This window comes from Sinohyriopsis cumingii, chromosome 3 (assembly GCF_028554795.1).
Source record: "Sinohyriopsis cumingii isolate HCF-2022 chromosome 3, ASM2855479v2, whole genome shotgun sequence".
Taxonomy (NCBI): domain Eukaryota; kingdom Metazoa; phylum Mollusca; class Bivalvia; order Unionida; family Unionidae; genus Sinohyriopsis; species Sinohyriopsis cumingii.
In genome coordinates, this window is record NC_142963.1 from 98,669,472 (window position 1) to 98,691,371 (window position 21,900).

Below are 21,900 nucleotides of genomic sequence, written 5' to 3' on the forward strand. Positions count from 1 at the left end.
AATACACAATGATTTGATGGGTTTTGGTCTATGTCATGCGCATGTGTTAAGAGATTTTGTGGGAATAAACAATGATTTGATGGGTCTTGGTCTGTGCCATGCGCATGTGTTAAAAGACATTGTGGAGTACATAATGATTTGATGGGTTTTGGTTTTTGCCATGGGCATGTGTTAAAAGAGTTGTAGGAATACACAATGATTTGATGGGTTTTGGTCCATGCCATGCGCATGTGTTGAAAGAGCTATGTAGACCATTTGACTTTTTCGTCGGTTGTTTTCCGCCTTTCTTAATAATCGTAAAGGTGCATTATTATTTTTGCCTAAAATTAAAGTCACGATTATCAACCTTTTATTTTTGACAAAGTCTTTATTTAAATAGTCGAACCATCGGATATTAGTTTTTTTTTGTTTTGTTATATAAAATTTTTTAACAAACCAATACCAGAAATATAGTGTAGCTAAATATTATTGAAATAATACAATGTACATGAAGATTTTTCGAACTAGTACACAGCTCGATGACCGCTCCGGTGGCCTAGTGGTTCGAGCGTCTGTCTCGGATGCGGGAGGTCGTGGGTTTGATCCCCGGCCGAGTCATACCAAAGACTTACAAAAATGGTACTAACAGCTGCCTCGCTTGGCGCTCAGCATTAAGAGGTTAGTGTTAGGACTGGTTGGCCTGGTGTCAGGATAATGTGACTGGGTGGGACACCGTGCGACATGTCTGAGGCATGATGCCCCAGTGCTAGATATCACTGTAAACTGTCACACTGCAGACATCGTAGCGATATGACTGGAAAATGTTAGAGCTACGTTAAAAATCAAAATCACACACACACACACACACACACACACACACACACACACACCTCGATGTTGAGTCAAATCCCTTTTCTTCAATGACGTTCTGGCACGAAAGAGTCATTATACTTCGTGTACCAGTTTAAATTAGTGTATTGTACATTGCACGGGATTTCTTGAATGCTGCTACTACGTCAGCAAGTTTATGTGACGATTTGGAAAAAGTTTTTTGTGTGTTCTGTTTTATCTAAATCCATGCTTCTGCTGATTCACAGTTCTCTCTTTTAATGAAATGGTTTTATCTTGAGACATAATTTGTGCAGTTTCGTGTCATTTAAAATTTATTTTCTCATATCAGTGTAACCGTGAAATTAAACGATAGTTTTCAATACAAACAGAAAATTAAAAAAATAGTAGCTTAGTAAAATAATCAAATTAATTTTTCCATTTGTACATATTCACCAGCAAAATGAGCACCTTCAGCAATATCTTACATGTTTTTAATACAATTTTCAATAATGAAAAGGATGGACTGAAACAAAACATAAATACAACACAAAATCGACGCTATTAATTGCATTTTATATTATCCTTTATAAGCATTCATGTCTCCTATTAGGCAACACCCTTAAAGCAAATATTCTTAGAAACATCACTGCCCGTAGCTTTCTTAATCAGCTACAAATGTTTGCATACTTTAAGAGACTGAATGATTACAAGGAGGAGAAGGAAAAAAAACAAGATATGTGATGTATTTCGTTATATAAAGGAATCTAAACTAGGCACGAGATGTTTCCTTCATACAAGTGAATGTCGCTTGGCGTAATAAATACGTATCCACGCGCCTATGACTAAATTGATATTAAAAATCATAATTTAATATACGGTGTAATTTCCTCCTTCCTTTGTACCAATAATCCCCCTGGCTGTGAAAAGTTTATATGGGATGTATTTCATTTTTCCTCAGACAAGTTGGCTTCTTCGCCAATCCTCTTAATACCGCGCATAGTTATCTAACTAGTGGGTGTTCTCCTTCATTGCAGCTCTTTAAGGGGGACGTTTTAATTGATGAGAGGGCCGAAAAATGTAATACTCACCTAGATTAATTCAAAACATCGTAATGCCGTCTCTTCTCATGATAGTTTTAATATGAATTTGAACCTCTAGTCACTCAATTTCAGAATATCTTATTGTTTGAATCGTTAGTTCTTACCGGCAAGGTTTGCTTTTGATAGCTGATTATATAATTCCACACAATGAATATATAAAGTATTTTTTCTTCTGTTAGCACTATTTCCTTGTTAAAAGAAAATGATTTCTTACCACAATGCGTAGTGAAAATCCAGGATTTTTAACGACAAGACAACTATGAAAATAAAAGCAATACAATAAAAAAGCAATTGATTGTATACATACATACATACATACATACATACATACATACATACATACATACACACATGCGTACACACATAAACACATCCACTTAATGCATATATGCATACATACATACATACATACATACATACATACATACTTAAACACACACATACATACATACGCACGGACGCACGCACACAAACACACACACACATACATACATACATACATACATACATACATACATACATACATACATACATATATACATACATACATACATGCATACATACATACATACATACATACACACGCACGGACGCAAGTACACAAACAAACACACACACATACATACATACATACATACATACATACATACAGACATACAGACATATATCCATGCACACACACACACACATGCATGTATGCATGCATGCATCCATACATACATACACACACACACATACATACATACATACATACATACATACATACATACATACATACATACATACATACATACATACATACATACATACATACATGCATGCATGCATGCACATACATACATTCATTCATACATACATACATACAAACGTACGTACGTACATACATACATACACACATGCATACACACATAAACACATCCACTTACATGCATATATGCATACATACATACATATATACACATACATACATACATACATACAAACATACATACACACGCACGGACACACGCACACAAACAAACACACACATACATACATACATACATACAGACATACATCGATATATCCATGCACACACACACCCATGCATGCATGCATGCATCCATACATCCATACATACATACACACATACATACATACATACATACATACATACATACATACATACATACACACATACATACATACATACATACATACATGCATGCATGCTTGCATGCATGCATGCATGCATGCATGCATGCATACATCCATTCATCCATCCATCCATCTATTCATATACACACACACACATACATGCATACATACATACATACATACGTACATACATGCGTACATGCATACATACGTACGTACATACATACATACATACATACATACATACATACATACATACACACACACAAACATATACATACATACATACATACATACATACATACATACATACATACATATATACATACATACACATACATGCATGCATACATACATACATACATACATACATACATACATACATACATGTATTATCATGAATTTGTTTATTCTGATGTAATCTCTTTTTAAAGAGGAAATAAAGTCAGTCAGTCAGTCAGTCAGTCAGTCAGTCAGTCATACATACATACATACATACACACACACATACACACATACATACATACATATATACAAACATACACACACACAAACATATACATACATACATACATACATACATACATACATACATACATACATATATACATACATACACATACATGCATGCATACATACATACATACATACATACATACATACATACATACATACATACATACATACATACATACATTAAACAGTTTTAAACACTTAGGAATATTCTGTAGCGATGCTATATTATTTTAGAATACACCGAGTACAGTACTGTGCCAATACTATATTATTTTAGAACACACCGAGGAAAGAACTGTACCAATACTATATTAATTTAGAATACACTGAGTAAAGTACTGTACCTATACTATATTATTTTAGAATACATCGAGTATAATACTGTACCAATACTATATTATTTTAGAATACACTGAGTAGAGTACTGTAGTATACTATAATTTTAGAATACATTGGGGAAAGTACTGTACCGATACTATTACTTTAGAACACACCGAGTAAAGTTCCGTGCCAATACTATATTATTTTAGAACACACGGAGTAAAGTACTGTATCCATACAATATTATTTTAGAATACACTGAGTAAAGTACTGCACCGATACTATATTATTTTAGAATACACTGAGGAAAGTACTGTATCCATACTATATTATTTTAGAATACACCAGGGAAAGTACTGTACCAATACTATATTATTTTAGAATACACTGAGGAAAGTACTGTACTTATACTATATTATTTTATAATACACCAAGGAAAGTACTGTACCGATACTATATTGTTTTAGAATACACTGAGAAAAGTACTGTACCAATGCTATATTATTTTAGAATACACTGAGTAAAATACTTTACAAATACTATATTATTTTAGAATACACCGAGGTAAGTACTGTATCGATACTATATTATTTTAGAATACACTGAGGAAAGTACTGTACTTATACTAAATTATTTTAAAATACACCTAGGAAAGTACTCTACTAGTTCTATTATTTCAGAATGTATCAATACTATATTGTTTTAGAATACATTGGGTAAAGTACTTTACCAATACTATACTATTTTAGAGTACACTGAGGAAACTACTGTAGCTATACTATAATATTTTAGAATGTACCAATACTATATTATTTTAAAATGCACCGAGGAAAGTACTGTGCCAATAATATTAGTTTAGAATACACTTAGTAAAGTACTCTTTCAATACTATATTATTTTAGAATACACTGAGGAAAGTACTGTATCAATGCAATATTATTTTAGAATATTCTGAGGAAAGTACTGTACTTATACTATATTATTTTAGAATACAGTACTGGTACTATTATTTTAGAATGTACCAATACTATATTATTTTAGAGTACACCGAGGAAAGTACTGTACCAGTACTCTTATTTTATAATACAAAGAGTAAAGGACTGTATTTATACTATATTATTTTAGATTAGACTGAGGAAAGTACTGTACGGATAATATATTATTTAGAATGTACCAATAATATATTATTTTAGAATGTACCAAGACTATATTATTTTAGAATACACTGAGGAAAGTACTGTATCAATGCAATATTATTTTAGAATATTCTGAGGAAAGTACTGTACTTATACTATATTATTTTAGAATACAGTACTGGTACTATTATTTTAGAATGTACCAATACTATATTATTTTAGAGTACACCGAGGAAAGTACTGTACCAGTACTCTTATTTTATAATACAAAGAGTAAAGGACTGTATTTATACTATATTATTTTAGATTAGACTGATTTGTTGTTGTTGTTGTTGTGGGGTTTAACGCCATTTTTCAGCACGCGATAGGCTATACATGGCGGCCAGTATTAATGGTGGAGGAAGAACCCGGGAAAACCCGGGAAAGAACCACCGACCCTCGAGAAGCTACTGGCAAGCTTTCTCACATACCCACATTGGCTGAATCTGAGACTCGAACCGGCGCAGACAGAGGTGAGATGGCAGTGATCCGTAACGGAGAGCGCTTTAAACCACTCGGCCACTCGGGGCCCCAGATTAGACTGAGGAAAGTATTGTATCAATACCATATTATTTTGTAATACACTGGGGAATGTACTGTACCAATGCTCTTTTTTTAGAATACACTAAGTAAAATACTGTATCCATACTATATTATTTTAGCATACACTGAGGAAAGAACTGTATCAATACAATATTGTTTTAGAATACACTGGAAAAAGTACTGTACCGATGTTATATTATTTTTTTAATACACTGATGAAAGTACTCTACGGATAATATTTTTTTAGAATGTACCAATGCTAAATTATTTTAGAAAACACTGAGGAAAGTACTGTATCGATGCTATATTATTTTAGACATCACTGAGGAAAGTACTGTATCATTACCATGTTATTTTATTGAGAATACACTGGGGAAAGTATTGCATCGATACTATTATTGTAGAATACACTGGGGCATATTACTGTACCTATACTAATATTTTAGAATACAACGAGTAAAGTACTATACCAATACTATATTATTTTAGAATACGTGAGTAAAGTGCTGTAACAATGATACATTTTACAATACACTGAGTAAAGTTCTGTACCAATACCATATTATTTTAGAATACAGTGGGGAAAGTTCTGTATCAATACTACAATATTTTAGAATACACTGAATAAAGTACTGTACCAAATCTATATTATTTTAGAATACACTGAGGAAAATACTGTACCAATACTATATTGTTTAGAATACACAGAGTAAAGTATTGTACCGATACTATTATTTTAGAATACATTAGGGATATTACTATACCGATACTAATATTTTAGAATACACCAAGTAAAGTACTGTACCAATGCTATATTATTTTAGAATATACTGAATAAAGTATTGTACCATTGCTATATTTTAGAATGCACCAATACGACATTATTTTACAATACACTGAGTGAAGTTATGTACCAATACTCTTTTATTTTCGAATACACCGAGGAAAGTACTGTATCAATACTATATTGTTTTACAATACACTGAGGAAAGTACTGTATCAATACTATATTGTTTTACAATACACTGAGTAAAGTACTGTACCAATATTATACTTGTACTATATTATTTTAAAATACACAGAGGAAAGTACTGTACCGATGCTATTATTTTAGAATGTACCAATACTATATTAGTTTAGAATACACTAAGTAAAGTGCTGTACCAATACTATATTATATTAGAATGCACTGAGTAAATACTGTACCGATACTATGTTATTTTAGAATGCACTGAGGAAAGAACTGTACCAATACTATATTATTTTAGAATACACCGAGGAAACTACTGTACCAATACTATTAGTTTAGAATACACCGAGGAAACTACTGTACCAATACTATTAGTTTAGAATACACCGAGGAAACTACTGTACCAATACTATTAGTTTAGAATACACTGAGTAAAGTACTGTATCGATACTATTGTTTTAGAATACATTGGGGAAATTACTGTACCGATACTAATATTTTAGAATATACTGAGTAAAGTACTGTACCATTGCTATATTTTAGAATGTACCAATACTGCCTTATTTTACAATACACTGAGTAAAGTTCTGTACCAATACTATATTATTTTAGAATACACCGAGTAAAGTACTGTACCAATACTATATTATTTTAGAATACACTGAGTAAAGTACTGTACCGATACTATGTTATTTTAGAATACACTGAGTAAAGTACTGTACCGATACTATGCTATTTTAGAATACACTGAGGAACATACTGTATAAATACTATAATATTTTAGAATACCATGAGATAAGTACTGTACTAATACTATATTATTTTAGAATGCACTGAGAAAAGTACTGTACGGATTCTATATTATTTTTTAACACACAGAGGAAGGTACTGTACCGATACTATTATTTTAGAATACACTGTTCACAGACGTTCAGTTTTGCAAGTCATGTGAAATATATACATCAGTTAGATCTCGATCTACTTGTTGGTCTTCTCGATTTCATTCGTTTTATGTTTCATTAAAAATGTTTGAACTCTAAACTATTTGAAATACATAACACTGATGCGAGATTAACTCTGATTCATCAATATATAGTTAATCTGCTGTGTTTTGTAAATATTCGCACAGAAAATATGAACAGTAACCTAATTTTCTTTCCCAAGTCAACTTAAAATAGCACATTAAGAAATGAAAAGAATTTGCGCCCTGTTGGGTTTGAAATTCGGTTCGTCTTCTACGGGAAGTAGCCATACTTACCGCTTGATAGATAGAACTTTACATTTGTTGGTCATAATAGTATCCGTGTCTAATGACAAGCAGAGGGAAAATATGACTTCTTTTTTACCTCCAATTATCAAGTTTATTTGCCTAAGAAAATCCAGTAATTCGCAGACTAACATAAGAATAACCAAATCATATACATACAATAATCAGTATTTCCACTATGGGTGCAAAGCCTCGCCCACCCTTGTTTTGAATGGGATAATCACACAAAAATGTTCAAACTTTTACCAACATATTGCAAGAAATAAAAATAAGATCTTAATCCGATAAGATATGTTTTTAAAGATATTAATGTATTTCCATTAGATGGGACGATGGACAACAACACCATGATGTCACTGAAAGAGAGCGTGCTGAGCAAAATGGTAGGAAACAATCTGATTCTCTTAAAAAAGCATGTTTATGATCGAGTTCTACGTTTCAGTCAATTTCACCATGTGTTCGCATCTGCTGTATCGAATATTTTTGTTTATGGTGGTCATATGTCGGTCGTTGTTAAGTCCAGCTGTTATTTGACTTAATGGGTAGTATTTAAAGAGACTGGACTTAAATGTCCGATTGAGTTAAAATGGCTAGCGAGTTTTGTGTTGGTATTGCTTATACTTTGGCTTTTGTGATTCTTCATTCTTTCACTAAGGTCAACTTTATTGCCATTATATTGGATGGCACAGGTCTTGCACACACACACACACACATGCGCGCGCGCACACACGCATACATAAGCACATACATACGTACTTACGTGCGTGCGTACGTACGTGCATACATACATACATGCATGCATGCATGCATACATACATACATACATACATAAATACATACATACATACATACATTACCAGCAGTCTTGATGTTTCACATTGATATAATCCGGAATATCTTCTAAATGAATTTACAATCATCCCAAAGTAGTGTTTTGTCCAAATTGGGAATGAGCACTATGCAATTCAAATGAATAGATTTTAACTAAATTATTTCTCTCAAGTTATATCTAAACACACTTACAAATTACCCCACAGACGGCTATTAAGTTAGGAGTGAATTTTGTCTATCTCAGCTCTGTATAAAAACCTAAGACATAAGTAAATTCCCTGCTAAATTGCTTACAAAATATCCTAGTTTGTAAACATGGTTAGACCTTGAATTTAAATATCAGTACGATTTTTATAAAAATATTGAGTCAGATAAATGGTAACTATTATACAATTATTCACGGACAAAGGTCAATCACATTCATTGTGTGTGTGTGTGTGTGTGTGTGTGAGAGAGAGTGAGTGTGCGTGCCTCTGTGTGTGTATGTGTGTGTGTGTGTGAGTTGTATTTTTAATAAAATTATGTCATATCGCTACGATGTCTGCATTGTGGCAGATTATAGTGATGTCTAACACTGGGGTATCAGACATGTAGTGTTATGTCACACATCGGCACATTATCCTGACACCAGGCCGACCAGTCCTAACACTTACCTCTTAATGCTGAGCGCCAAGCGAGGCAGCGATTAGTGCCATTTTTATAAGTCTTTGACATGACTCAACCGGGGATTGAACCCGCTACCTCCCGCATCTGAGGCGGACTCGCTGACCAATAGGCCACTGGAATGGTCTCAAGCACATACAGTTGTATGTATGTATGTATGTATGCATGTATGTATGTATGTACAAGAGTGAGTCTAACTTGTTGGGGAGCCGCGGTTGTTGAGCTGATGGAGTTTCAGACTTGTAATCCAAGTGTGGTGGGTTGAATACCCGCCCAGGCAAGCCCGTGTCATCTGTCGCAGTCTAGTCTTCTGAACGGCACTTAGCTCCCATTTTCTCGGCATGATATAGCCAATAACGTGTTAAAATTGCCGTTAACAACACCAACAAACCATGTTCTGAATTCTTCAACATGTCTTATAATAATATGCAATAACTCATGTCAGAGAACACCTGGCGGCCCTATTGTTTGTTATATGTAAGTGTTTAAGGTGGTTATATAGAAGCCTGATTGACCAGATGGAAGCATTTCCTTCCCCATAAATTTAAACATAAGTCAAATATTAATATTTTTTATGTGAGAAAATGTAGCCGGAAAAACGAGCTGTTTTGCGTATGAATGACATCAGGTCTACAACACAGGACGAAAACAAAGATAAACTCGTTAAATTTCTACTTTTTGTTCCAAATTAGTGTGTTTTACTTCCAGTTTCAATCTATTGTCAACAAAACGACTTATTTTATTAACGGGTTTGTCACAGTGGGCCGTATTATTGTCTGGGTGTCATGAATTGCAAGCAAATGTACAAATAATGCAAATGAAGTGATCTAAAAGTTATTCGTCAAGAAGGTATTAGGTATTTGACTGGGGACAAAGCCAATTTTCTAGTGTAATAACATCACATTGAAATGGTTCCGTCAACCGTATAACTTCATTATCCCGGGATTATGTTGTATCTCCCGCAACATCCATAATGGCCGCGGAATGAAAGCCGGAGATTTAGTTCGCCAATATATGCCAACGTCGTGGTGGGATTCAACGTGGATAGAATTCCGATCTCATTTGAGCGCTGCGGAGTTTTCGGGATCAAACGATATAGAGGGGTTCCTTAGCAAAGTATACCTATAATTGATATAAATGTAATGAAACTATATTCTTTGGAAGGAAGCGTCTCGTGAGATGATTTATCCCTTTAATCATATTTAGCTCTAACTTATTACTACTGTCTTAGTTTACTAATCCTAACTGTTTCATTGCGCTAATACCAGTTCAGTTCATTATTTTGGGCAAAATGCAACACTCTTCTGCAAGTGAAAATGTGTGTGTGTGTGTGTGTGTGTGTGTGTGTTGTATATATAATGCCTACCTATGTGAGTTTGTAGGGAAGCTTCTACGCTGAATCAGCAGCTGTACTTTATATGTAACCTATATGCACGACTTGAGAAATTCAAAACAAATATATAATTAAATGCAACGGTCATATAATTATTAATTAATTAGTTTGAAATGATTTAAATGATTATTTAATTAAACAAAATATCATAGTTATGAAAAAATATGCAAAATGGCGTTTAAATAATCGAAATCTAAACGCACCCCTTCCCGAAAGGATTCATTATAGACGAAAGATTCAGTTGCAAATTAGAAGGTCAAGGTCATGCTATGCGGTCACCTCAAAAGCTTCAGCCCCTGCTAGTTTTGCTATATTAATATGGTAGGTGTAGGATTACTCGATTTGAGTTCAACATTTCCGATTACATTTACAGTAACGTCGGTATAATTTATAATCTGAAATCATCACCATTTCATTCGGTTTAAATTAATATATGAAATAGGCATACAGCCCCCTTTTCGTTTTAGGAAAAGCACGTTCATTTAATGACAATATACAAAACTGTGGGGGAAGGAATCCTGATGCGTAATCCACACGCGGTAGATGTGAATTTGATATAAACAGATACTTTTCAAAATTAAATGATCGTTGAAGGAAACAAATATGTTATGAAAATGAAAATTTAAAGTACATATGAACTAAATTTCCTCTAGTGTATTTACGCAGGTCATCCATCTTGAGTTCACATAATTTTCACAGATGGGAGAGAAAGAGCGACACGCTTAGCTAAGGTCACACTTAAAGCAGAAACGCACATTTTTGTAACAAAGGATTTTCTGGAAATAAAAGCGATTTGATACCAACAATGAAATTTACAATATAATCTTTATGGGATTAGAAACAGACAGAAACACACTCATAAATTGATCCTACACTGAATAAACATAAAAATTTGAATAAATGGTAAACATTATAGATTTAAGAAGATAATTTTAGTGCTCTGGATAGAGGCGGAGTGGATGGCTCTTACAAGGGGGGGGGGGAGACTCTGGTCCAATATAGTTTGATCACTTTGCTTATCTTGTAATATGCATAAAATAAGTGACTACCGTCACGTTTCTCATTATAATGTTAAATGATAACACTCATAGAAAGTAAAACAGCGTATTCTTTTTTAAAAGAAAACAATATATCTACAATAGTTCGGATCTGCTCTTACACCAACAAAATATTCCTTTGGAAGAAGCAAAGCATTGGTAAAACAAGATTTGTTTTCATTGTCGTAGAATTCGATTTCTTTGGCATCTTGATCGATTTCACGTTTCTCATTTACAGTCATGAAACTTCATGGAAATATTACTCTATAGAAGTACTTCTCACAAGTTATAAAGCATGTCACACTGACATACATTCACGTTCACAAGATAGCTTAAAAGTATTTTCATTTAACCCTATACTTTTATAGCGAATAACTATTCGTAGATATGAAACCTGTAAGATGCGTTCTTTTCTAGGACTTCTATACAAAACCTTTAAAATAGGTCACATGAACTTATTTTTCTCTTTCTCCAGTAACCATATGCAACTTATGGATGAAGCAGACGAAAATAAGATTCTACTAATTCTTGTTAAAACTAGTGCTTCTTGTTAATTCTTAAATTTCAAATTATAATCTTCCGATTTTGCATTTTCTTTTCATCCTTCATGATTGTTACATACCTAAAGGGATTGATATTTGTTTAGTTCAATGCGTTTTGCCTTCATCTGATTCTGGATTTTCTTATAATATTTACTAATCCTATCATTCGGAACCGAATCGAAAAACTCCAGAACAATGTTGGTTTGTCCACTATAGCCTCAGAAGCATTGTGAATAGTATCCCTAATGTTACTTTCCAAGTATCATTGCGAGACAAATCCAATGTTAGTTACCAAGTAAGGCACACCGACTTGTCATAAAATTAATACTATGACCAAGGTATAAAAGATAACAAATTTGAAATATATTTGCATTCCATACTGTCAATCAATAATTTTCAACTAGTTGCATCCTGTCTTTGCAAACAAAATGTTTATAAAAGAGTTAAGGTACCTGTAAAACCCGCTCTCTCAAGAGAGGGGCATTTTGTTGAAAAATCAAGTCCAAACAGGTCCATTCCAAAAAATAATGGAATGAATAAATATATTGGCAATCAATTGAACAAAAGCAAATCAGACAGATTGTGTCAGCACCTAGATCTTAGAATTGAAGAATAGCGCCAGCGGTAAGGCCAGTCATTGGTCCTGGCTTGGGAATTTCCGTATGTTTACTTGTTGCTTATGGACTTCTGGAATATAATCACTAGGAATCAAATACAATACTTCTGATGCATGTTTGTAATTAATGTGGAAATATAAACGTATATGCCAGAACAGAATTCGCAGTATAGTTTTTCGCAAGCTAGTTTAACACGTCTGAGATCGACAGTGAATTTGTTTTGCTAAAATGTATGGCGATCTACGTGAGTTCGGGTATGGCAGTATCGATAGCGGTGCGTGCTTCACTTGTTTTAGAAGAAACAGCTGACATAAGCGCATTCTCGTATCTTCAAATAATTTGCTGCACTATATATAACAAACCAATTTTGAGTCACTAGTTGGCAAGAAGTTTCTCTTGGCAGAGTCCTTCATGCTCAACAGATCAAAGGTGGTGAGAAATAATTGGTTTATACACAAATGCGCCATTTTCGTTTATTGCAAAGGACCATAGCCACGAAAAAGACTGATCGGGACTGTAATATGTGATATGGTAAGTATGTCTGCAATAGAATGTATAGCATGACAAAAGCGGCATATCCTGAGCGTATTCCCATTAAAGCAGCTCTGAACCAGTCTTAGGTTAGCGGTCAGCTTGAATACAAATGTATTAATGAATGAATATACTAATTCTCTCTCTCTCTCTCTCTCTCTCTCTCTCTCTCTCTCTCTCTCTCTTAGTTATAAGTCCGTATGATATCTTTATTGAAAGTTGTTGAGCATACGTGTATTAAAGCTCACCCCACCCCCAAAGGAAAACTGTATAATGCACTTTTTTCTCGTAAATTTAAACCAGATACCTTTGCTAGTACATAAAGCAGAAACAATTCCTTCAAATTCCAAGAAATCCGCAGATTTACACATAGAGATAAATTGTTAGTGATTAGTCTCAACGCGTCGATGTATAAGTAAATTATACATAAATAATGTCCTTACATTGTAAGTAGAACATATATCTCCAACCCCTTCTATCCCCGGAGGAGATAATCGAACCAACGTCTGTGAATATGCAACAAAACACATGCCATCAACATCGCATGTTTGTCAAGTTATATCTTTGATGTTGAAATCGACGAGCATGATTAGAACTAAGCACGTGCTTAGGGTGTGTTTTATGTCTATATCTGTTAGAACAGGGTTCAAATGGATACGTTACTGTATGAGCCATTAATGCTGTACATCTTGACGTGATTGTAATTTTATGGCGATATCGACTGTTAAACGCAAGCGGTTGTGACATAATCAAGCACCTCTTTTTAATGTTTTCCCAAACTACGTGCCATCCAACTAACGTCAATCAACGTTACCTTTAGGTTACCATTTGGGTTTTTCCGGGCCCTGTTTACAGTATTATATCTATGATATATTTTGATCAAAGGAAAAACGTCAGGCTGTAAAATTATCGTGATTTTGGTTGTAAAACTTGTGTAATTTATTGGAAAACCTCGGGTTTCGTTGGCATTATATTTTCACGGATTTTTACACGCTGTCATTGGCAAAATATTTTTCAGTATGTCTCTAAGTAGTTATAATAGAATCTAATTAGCATTATATACTAACGTCGTGGTGGGTTTCAATGTGGTTACGATATAATTGTTATGAGATACAGCGACTAGTGATGAAATGTTACCTCTCTTAGCCAACCGCCATGTGTCTCGCGTGCATGGTAGAATAACGCCATTATTGTTCACGTGCATAGTTGCACACTTGCAGATTTACACACATTTTCGTATTAATTTTGGAAGAAATATGAGTGGTCTTATTTCGGTAAAACAAAATACATAATAGAAACAAACTGTGATGGAAGACACTGCCTACAACATCAACGATGAAGTCATCATGACCGGCACCACAGTCATTATCGTCATCATCATCATCAAAATCATTATCGGAAGTATCTTTCTCTTTGTGTATAAATACTTTCTATAAATTTAAAGGACCACATTGTTCGTGGTGTGAATTTGCAAAAGAGCGCCATATGCGAACCCCCACCGTAACTCAGTTGACAGAGTCGTACATGTAATCCAGGAGTCGTAGATTCGATACCCGCTCAGGCAAGCCATGGTCCCATTTCCTGGGCGTGATATATCCAATAATGTGCTAAAATAGTGCCACTAAAATCCATACAACAAACAGAAAAGGAAACTTAATAATAGCTTAAAATCTTTTTGTATCTACTACCTTTTATTCATTTAAGAACCGAATTGGGTTGACCATGATACGTCATACTGACATCGAGAAATTATTAAATATCTTGTCATGTGATTGGACGCACCCAGTACTAAACGATAAAACAACTTCAGACCTATATAATAACTGACTGACTTTCAGGTAAGATTATAATGAAATTCATTTACGATTGGAGTTCAGATAGATATACACCTATGATTGATTCTTCTTTACCATCAGCAATAGTTTGAATATAGTGAGGAGCCAATATTAGTTCGATTCCTAAATCTAGATATTGCCGCGAATACACGCAAAGCTTTGAATATTGGCGACGTCTCTTTCGATCTCTAGGTCCGACACTGCAAGAGTATGTTGTTGCCATGCTAAGATCGGTGGTTCCATCCGGGTACTAGCGTTTCCTCTGCCATAAAGACCACCTTTTGACAGCAGCTAAGCCATCAACCGACTATCACAAACTACGAGAATTTGCAATAAAATAAAGTTTGATCAAGATTGTTATTTACTAGGAGCGGGGCAAATGCAGTTAGAAAAATTATAGATAATATAGTTATTCACACCAACACACCACATAAAACAAACTGTTTAACATATTCCTAGAACATACATTTACATTGTACACCAAACAATGCACTACGTAGCTTTGAGTGCACAAAAGAAAATAGACACTACCTTAAAAGCACCCATCTACCTCGTAAATATGGATCAACCCATAATCTCAGAAAGGAGTGTCAATGGGACAGAAAATTAGATGGACAGATGAAACAAAAAAATAATGGAATACAGTCATGGAATTCTTTTTAAAACTTCGACCTTTGCGGTGCAGGTCTAAGTAATGTTCGTTGCTTGAGTGACGAACTTGCCATCAAATGAGTTTATGTATAGCACTACAGAATTACAGACGGGTAAAATAATCGACAGTCTGTGTGTCCGACATTGATTTTTGGAACATGAAGAACTGGCTATTGGCATTATACAACATATTATTTCATTTTTTTTTCTTTTTCAGGTAGGTGCTATCTTATCGCACTGAGGTGGTTTAGTAAAGCATGGTACCAAGGAAAATTTTGCACCGCAGAAATATTTTGGGACCAAAAATGTAATGCTCTGGACAGGGGCATGAGAAGAGTATTTTACAATATTTACTCTGACAAATGCTGGAAAAAATATCTTGCCCTGATTTATAGCAACATAACACGCGCTTTTATCCACTGTAATTTTTAAAAATAATTATCTTGAGATAAAAGAAATTTGAAATATAATATCTCAGCTCAAAAGAAAAATGCAACCCCTCGCTCTTAATTGAACTAGTACCTTACAGTAGATGCGCTTTCTATGTTAATGTTAATTGTTGTATAAATTATAATCATACTCAGTAATTGAAGTTGAATGATTAAACTATCAATATATTTGACACTTGTGATAGACATTATGCTGATATTAGAGAGCTTGTTGACAGAAACAGGAATTGTTGATTCTGTACACAATTCGCTAGCTACGCCATGACATAATAAGAAGATAAACTTTCAATGGAATGCGAACACCGGGACCAGATATGTATCGGAGAAGGCCAGTAAACATAAAACATGTTCAACAAACGAGTAAATGTTTAGTTAACTTGAATGAATTTTAAAATTCAAACAGAAAACCACGGCTCTCCTAAAATTCTTTGCAGTATTCTCAATCTTACAAAGGAAAACGTGTACGTAACACACTAACATACACTATTGTTAACTAACAAAATGGTATTTGTTTTATAGAATCTATGAAAACATACCATTTGACATCCACGCTTGCATACGTGACATGTGGCAAGCATGTTGTTAAAGAATCATCAAAAAAATTATATTTGTAATATTCAAAATTAATTTGTGACAAATGCAACTTTTAAAAAAATATTTTTTTATAATTTTTATTTTGTCATGGAAAATAATATGCTGTTAATATAATTAAATTTGTAGCACGATTACGCAGGACTTTCCGTACATTCCATATGAAGTACCGGTACAGTGAAGACGTACTGTGGCATGTACCATCGGTGATACCGCGCACCTCTATGATTCAGCATGCGGAATACACCAATATATTAAGCAATATGTTGTCATCCTTTAATAAATAGAAGGTGTTAAAACTTGAAGTAAGTTAACCCATGAGGTATAAGACCTTGAAGTAATTTGTTATTAGGTGTTCAAGCTTAAAGTAATTTAAGCCTAAACATATACAAATTTGAAAACAAAGAGAATTAATTATGAGATGAGCCAGTTCCCAGACGCTCATACAAACAGGTTTCTTACTTACAGCATTTGTAATATGATAAATAAATATAGGATAACGTATATTAAGAAAACTATAGCAAGCATGCTATCAAATATAAAATCACATTTTACTAATTATTCGTCATGCAAAAAATGATGATGAGAACTAGAAAGAAAACAGGAATGTGGATCAATAGATAAGGATCTGCATATATGTGGATACAACTGTACACAGAAAAGGATCTGGTTACATGTGGATACAACCACAAACAAATAAGAATCGGGTAACATGTGGATACAACTATACAAGGATAAGGTTCGGGTTACATATTTAAATAAAATATTTTTGACATATCGTCTATGTTTAGCATATAGAAGCAATGGTAAGATACACTTTCTATATAAAAAAACGATAATGTGGCTTAAATAAAAAACTCACAAGAAGGGAAAACATAATTTCAGTTTTGTGCAAGAGGAAGGAATGAAAGGGTGGAGTATTTGAAAACAAGTTTGTTGCCTCAAAAATTGGTCAAATTATATTGCGCCATTAAGCAGGAACTGTAAAACGTTTCTCTTGTTATTAACTGCATCCATATTTGAAGCATATCTGAACCACTTATAAAAGTTCAAAGCTCTTCATAACATAATGGCTTTGATCAAATTTCGTCAGATTCTGTTATGCGATATTTGAAGAAGTCAGCAAGACATTTTTTTCTCTTTTTATTAACATCAATCATATTTGATGACAGATTGGCTTCACTTGCATAAACTTTAAAGTCATTTATGTCAGGATGTTTATAAGCAGTTGTTTTATGTTTTTTTATATCTTTTTAGTCATGGCTTCAATGGCTACCATATTTGATGGTGCACCGACATATTTTTTAACTGGAGGAAACCTGTATTTATAGTTGCATTTCCATGTTGTTGTTGTTTTTTTTGAAAAGAAGTGAACATGTATATTATCTTAGCAAATTATTTAATTAAATGGGTTTTTGCTTGCATACTGCCGTTCTTATACAAGCAAGAAAATTATAACTGAAATAAAATACACAAATTGCGAACGAGAACACAAACATATATTAAGCAGAAAAGGTACAAATAAAAGGTTCTCGATAGACTGACGTAATTTGATAGTGTACTATCAGTGCATTATGTGCAATAGATAAATAAAATTGGTTCGTTGATAGAGTAATGTCTCGTATTTTTCCCCTATTATAAGTCTAGGAAAATCTATTACCACAGAAGTTGAAATTAACCCACTGCACCCTCTTCGCAACCACCTAAGGTACAACATTGACCTTTAATTCAATCCTGCCTCCTTCACCACAACCTCGATTTGTAGGTCTACCCTCACATCGACCCCACCCCACCCCGCTGAAGTGTTGCTCAATAAGTTGCCACAGAATACCGATCTTCAAATATATAAACTGTAACTGTATTACCTACCTCCACCCGAGTCTTCTCCGTCGACTTGAACGTCCATTTCGTTCATTCCCGTGTCACTGGACATATGAATGACTAAAATGGCCAAAATATTGCTCTTTTATTCTACTTCAACAATCTGTTATAAACACTTTCAGATCAACCGAGGTGTAAACAATAAGCCGCAAAACCAACAAAGTAATTTTCATATCACACAGTCGACTGCATGAGCTCTCAAAATCCAGAGCAATTTTTTCAATTACTTTCCCATGAAACTGCAAATAGTTCATCCACTACATAAGGCAAAATTAATACTCAGGGATCTCATATTTTGCTGATATTTGCGCATACAATTTTCGAATTATTTCTACCTCGTATAAGACGAAATGCACACCTCACAGACAACTAATGCAGTTAGAGAAATCGAACTCACCCATCCTCATGTTTTATAGCGGGACATAAGCGCAGAAAAGCTCGTGAAATCTTTTCCTAAACACCAAAAGTCCTAGTATTATAAGGAAATTTAATTTCGTAAAGAATACTTCATAATTGCATTAGCGTATAAGCGGGGAAGATTTGGTCTAAGCGCTGGACTTAGTTCTGAACTTGCTCACAAAGTACGTAAAATCCTAATTTCTCAAGGACTTTGGAACTCTTCCGGAAAATTGAAAGCTGTTTATTTTTTCTTAATGTGATGTAAGTTGGGATTTTAGATTGGTCAATAATATATCTAACTTTAAAGAACATGGTTTAAAGCTTCTTATGATCAATTATCTGATAGAAATTCATGGAATTTATACGCGAAGCCTCAGCGCGGCAAGCTCATTCCCGACAATCTTACGATTTCCGCTTGATCGCATCTGTCATTTCGAAGCCGGGATCATAAACGCATTCCCCTGGTATTTGTAGACGACGGCAATCAAAGATGCCCCAACAAGGAAATTATCATACAAATGGGTATTTAGAGGCGAAATAGTCGATATGTTTGCAAAACGATTTATTTTGAAACTTATAATGCTCTTGCGCTCTGTCTTTATTTGGCTAATTTGTTTCTCGTATATCGGGAAGAAATCTTGATGGAAATAAAATGTGTTTTGATATCTATGCGCGATAGCAATTAAAGGTCAATTGAGGTTGAGTTTCGCAAAGAGACAGGAATCGTACCGCCAGGAAAAATAAATTCTTATCTAACATGGACATGTTTTCTTTTCAGACGTTATTGTCTATTCTACTGAATCAAAAGTCAAGTCATCCAGATACGTGGATACATACGTTACTTCCATCAATTTAGGTTTTCCTGTGTATATCATTAAAGATGTCGATGACAGTTTGCACTTCTGAGATAAAACCATTTTTATGAAGATTTAGTGCATCTATCTATCTAGCTACCTACCCCCAATTTTAGTGTATATATATATATATATATATATATATATATATATATATATATATATATATATATATATATATATATATATATATATAGAGAGAGAGAGAGAGAGAGAGAGAGACAGAGAGACAGAGAGACAGAGAGATATGCACCAAACGTAAAATGCTATCCCTGGAGTCTAAAGGAGAATATTTCATAATACCAGGCGGAATTAATATTTAATGCAAATAATACTATCATACAAGTTAGAGAATTCTTAAGTCGTACTCTACGGAGATTCGAACCCAGGTCAGCGGGTAAACGACACCAATCGCCTTGCCTGCACGCATCAGTCCATATTCCAACACGACTAAGCAGACATCACCAAAAGTGATTCTACTGAGTTGGTGCCATATGCACTCGTGCATGACGACATAGTAATTACTTATATATATATATATATATATATATATATATATATATATATATATATATATATATATATATATATATATATATATATATATATATATATATATATATATATATGTATATGTATATATATATATATATATATATATATATATATATATATATATATATATATATATATATATATATATATATAGTCTTTCATTGTCTATTTGTCTAACTATCGTCATGTTACTGTCTGTCAAGTGCTAACGTATCATACACCAATACCATCACAAATGAGTTTGCTTCGGAGGCATTTGGGTGTAGATCTTTCATTAAGAAAGACACGGCAATATGTATTACGTTATCTATGAATATGACAAAATGAAAAGCAGTTGAATTATTAAATAAGTTAATATGTAATCGAGATACGGTTGTTATGTCTATGAATATTTAGATAAAGTCATATGAGTTCGCCGAATGATTATTATTCGATTGCCCTTTTAATTTCTGATATGTCCGAGCTTAATCCGAATATAACATTTTGAGTCATCTTGGTATGCATCGTGATTAGATGGTAAATTAAGACGACATATTGATTTATTGGTGGTCTGCGCTTGTATTGCCATTTTTTGCTGGTCAAAAATCACAACATGCTTCAAATGTTGCATCTTGTGTATTTCATATCCTGTCGTCAGATATATCCTTCAGTGAATTACTATGTTAAATTTAATAGTCTTAGGGTCACATACAAATATGACACAACTTTACCTAATATTTAGTAATCTGACACAGCACCGTCATTCAGAAATACAATGTGTATAACTAAACAGCTTATTATTTCCATGTTCGTATGTCTTTAGACTTTGAATCTCGCCAGGTAATAGCATATACCACTTCCTCCATGCATCTCGTTTTATACATTTTATGTGTAATGAAAACTCATGTGAATGTGAATTTCTATATTTATTACATTTTAGGGCTTATCTGTATTAGTGTCATAACTCGACGCCATAAAATTTGAATGTCACACTCTAGCATGAGTAAAGCAGTATTTTATGACATGACATAAAGTGAAAACAAAGTTATTAAAAGCTATGTGTTAAATAGGAACGTAACATTAATTAGACTGTATGAAAGTCGCCTAAACTCGTGGCATCTATACGAATTATTTACAGGTTTTTCCTTTTTATCTTGATATGACAGATACTTTTTCGAATTAATTTCATTCATGTATCTTAGTTACGATCGTTAATAAATAGAAGTGTAACCCATGTTGGTTGGGAGATTAGC

The 21,900-nt window shown here is 33.7% G+C and overlaps 1 protein-coding gene across 1 annotated transcript in view; it reads right to left on the bottom strand.

Annotated features, from left to right (window-relative positions):
* The window catches only part of LOC149803370 (pituitary homeobox x-like), a 60,625-nt gene extending 41,427 nt beyond the window's left edge, over positions 1-19,198 (bottom strand). Inside the window, exon 1 of the mRNA XM_089953082.1 lies at positions 18,849-19,198. Coding sequence (XP_089809208.1) covers positions 18,849-18,912 — 64 coding nt within the window. The 5' untranslated portion in view covers positions 18,913-19,198. The remainder of the gene's footprint in view (positions 1-18,848) is intronic.
* Positions 19,199-21,900: the final 2,702 nt, after the last annotated feature.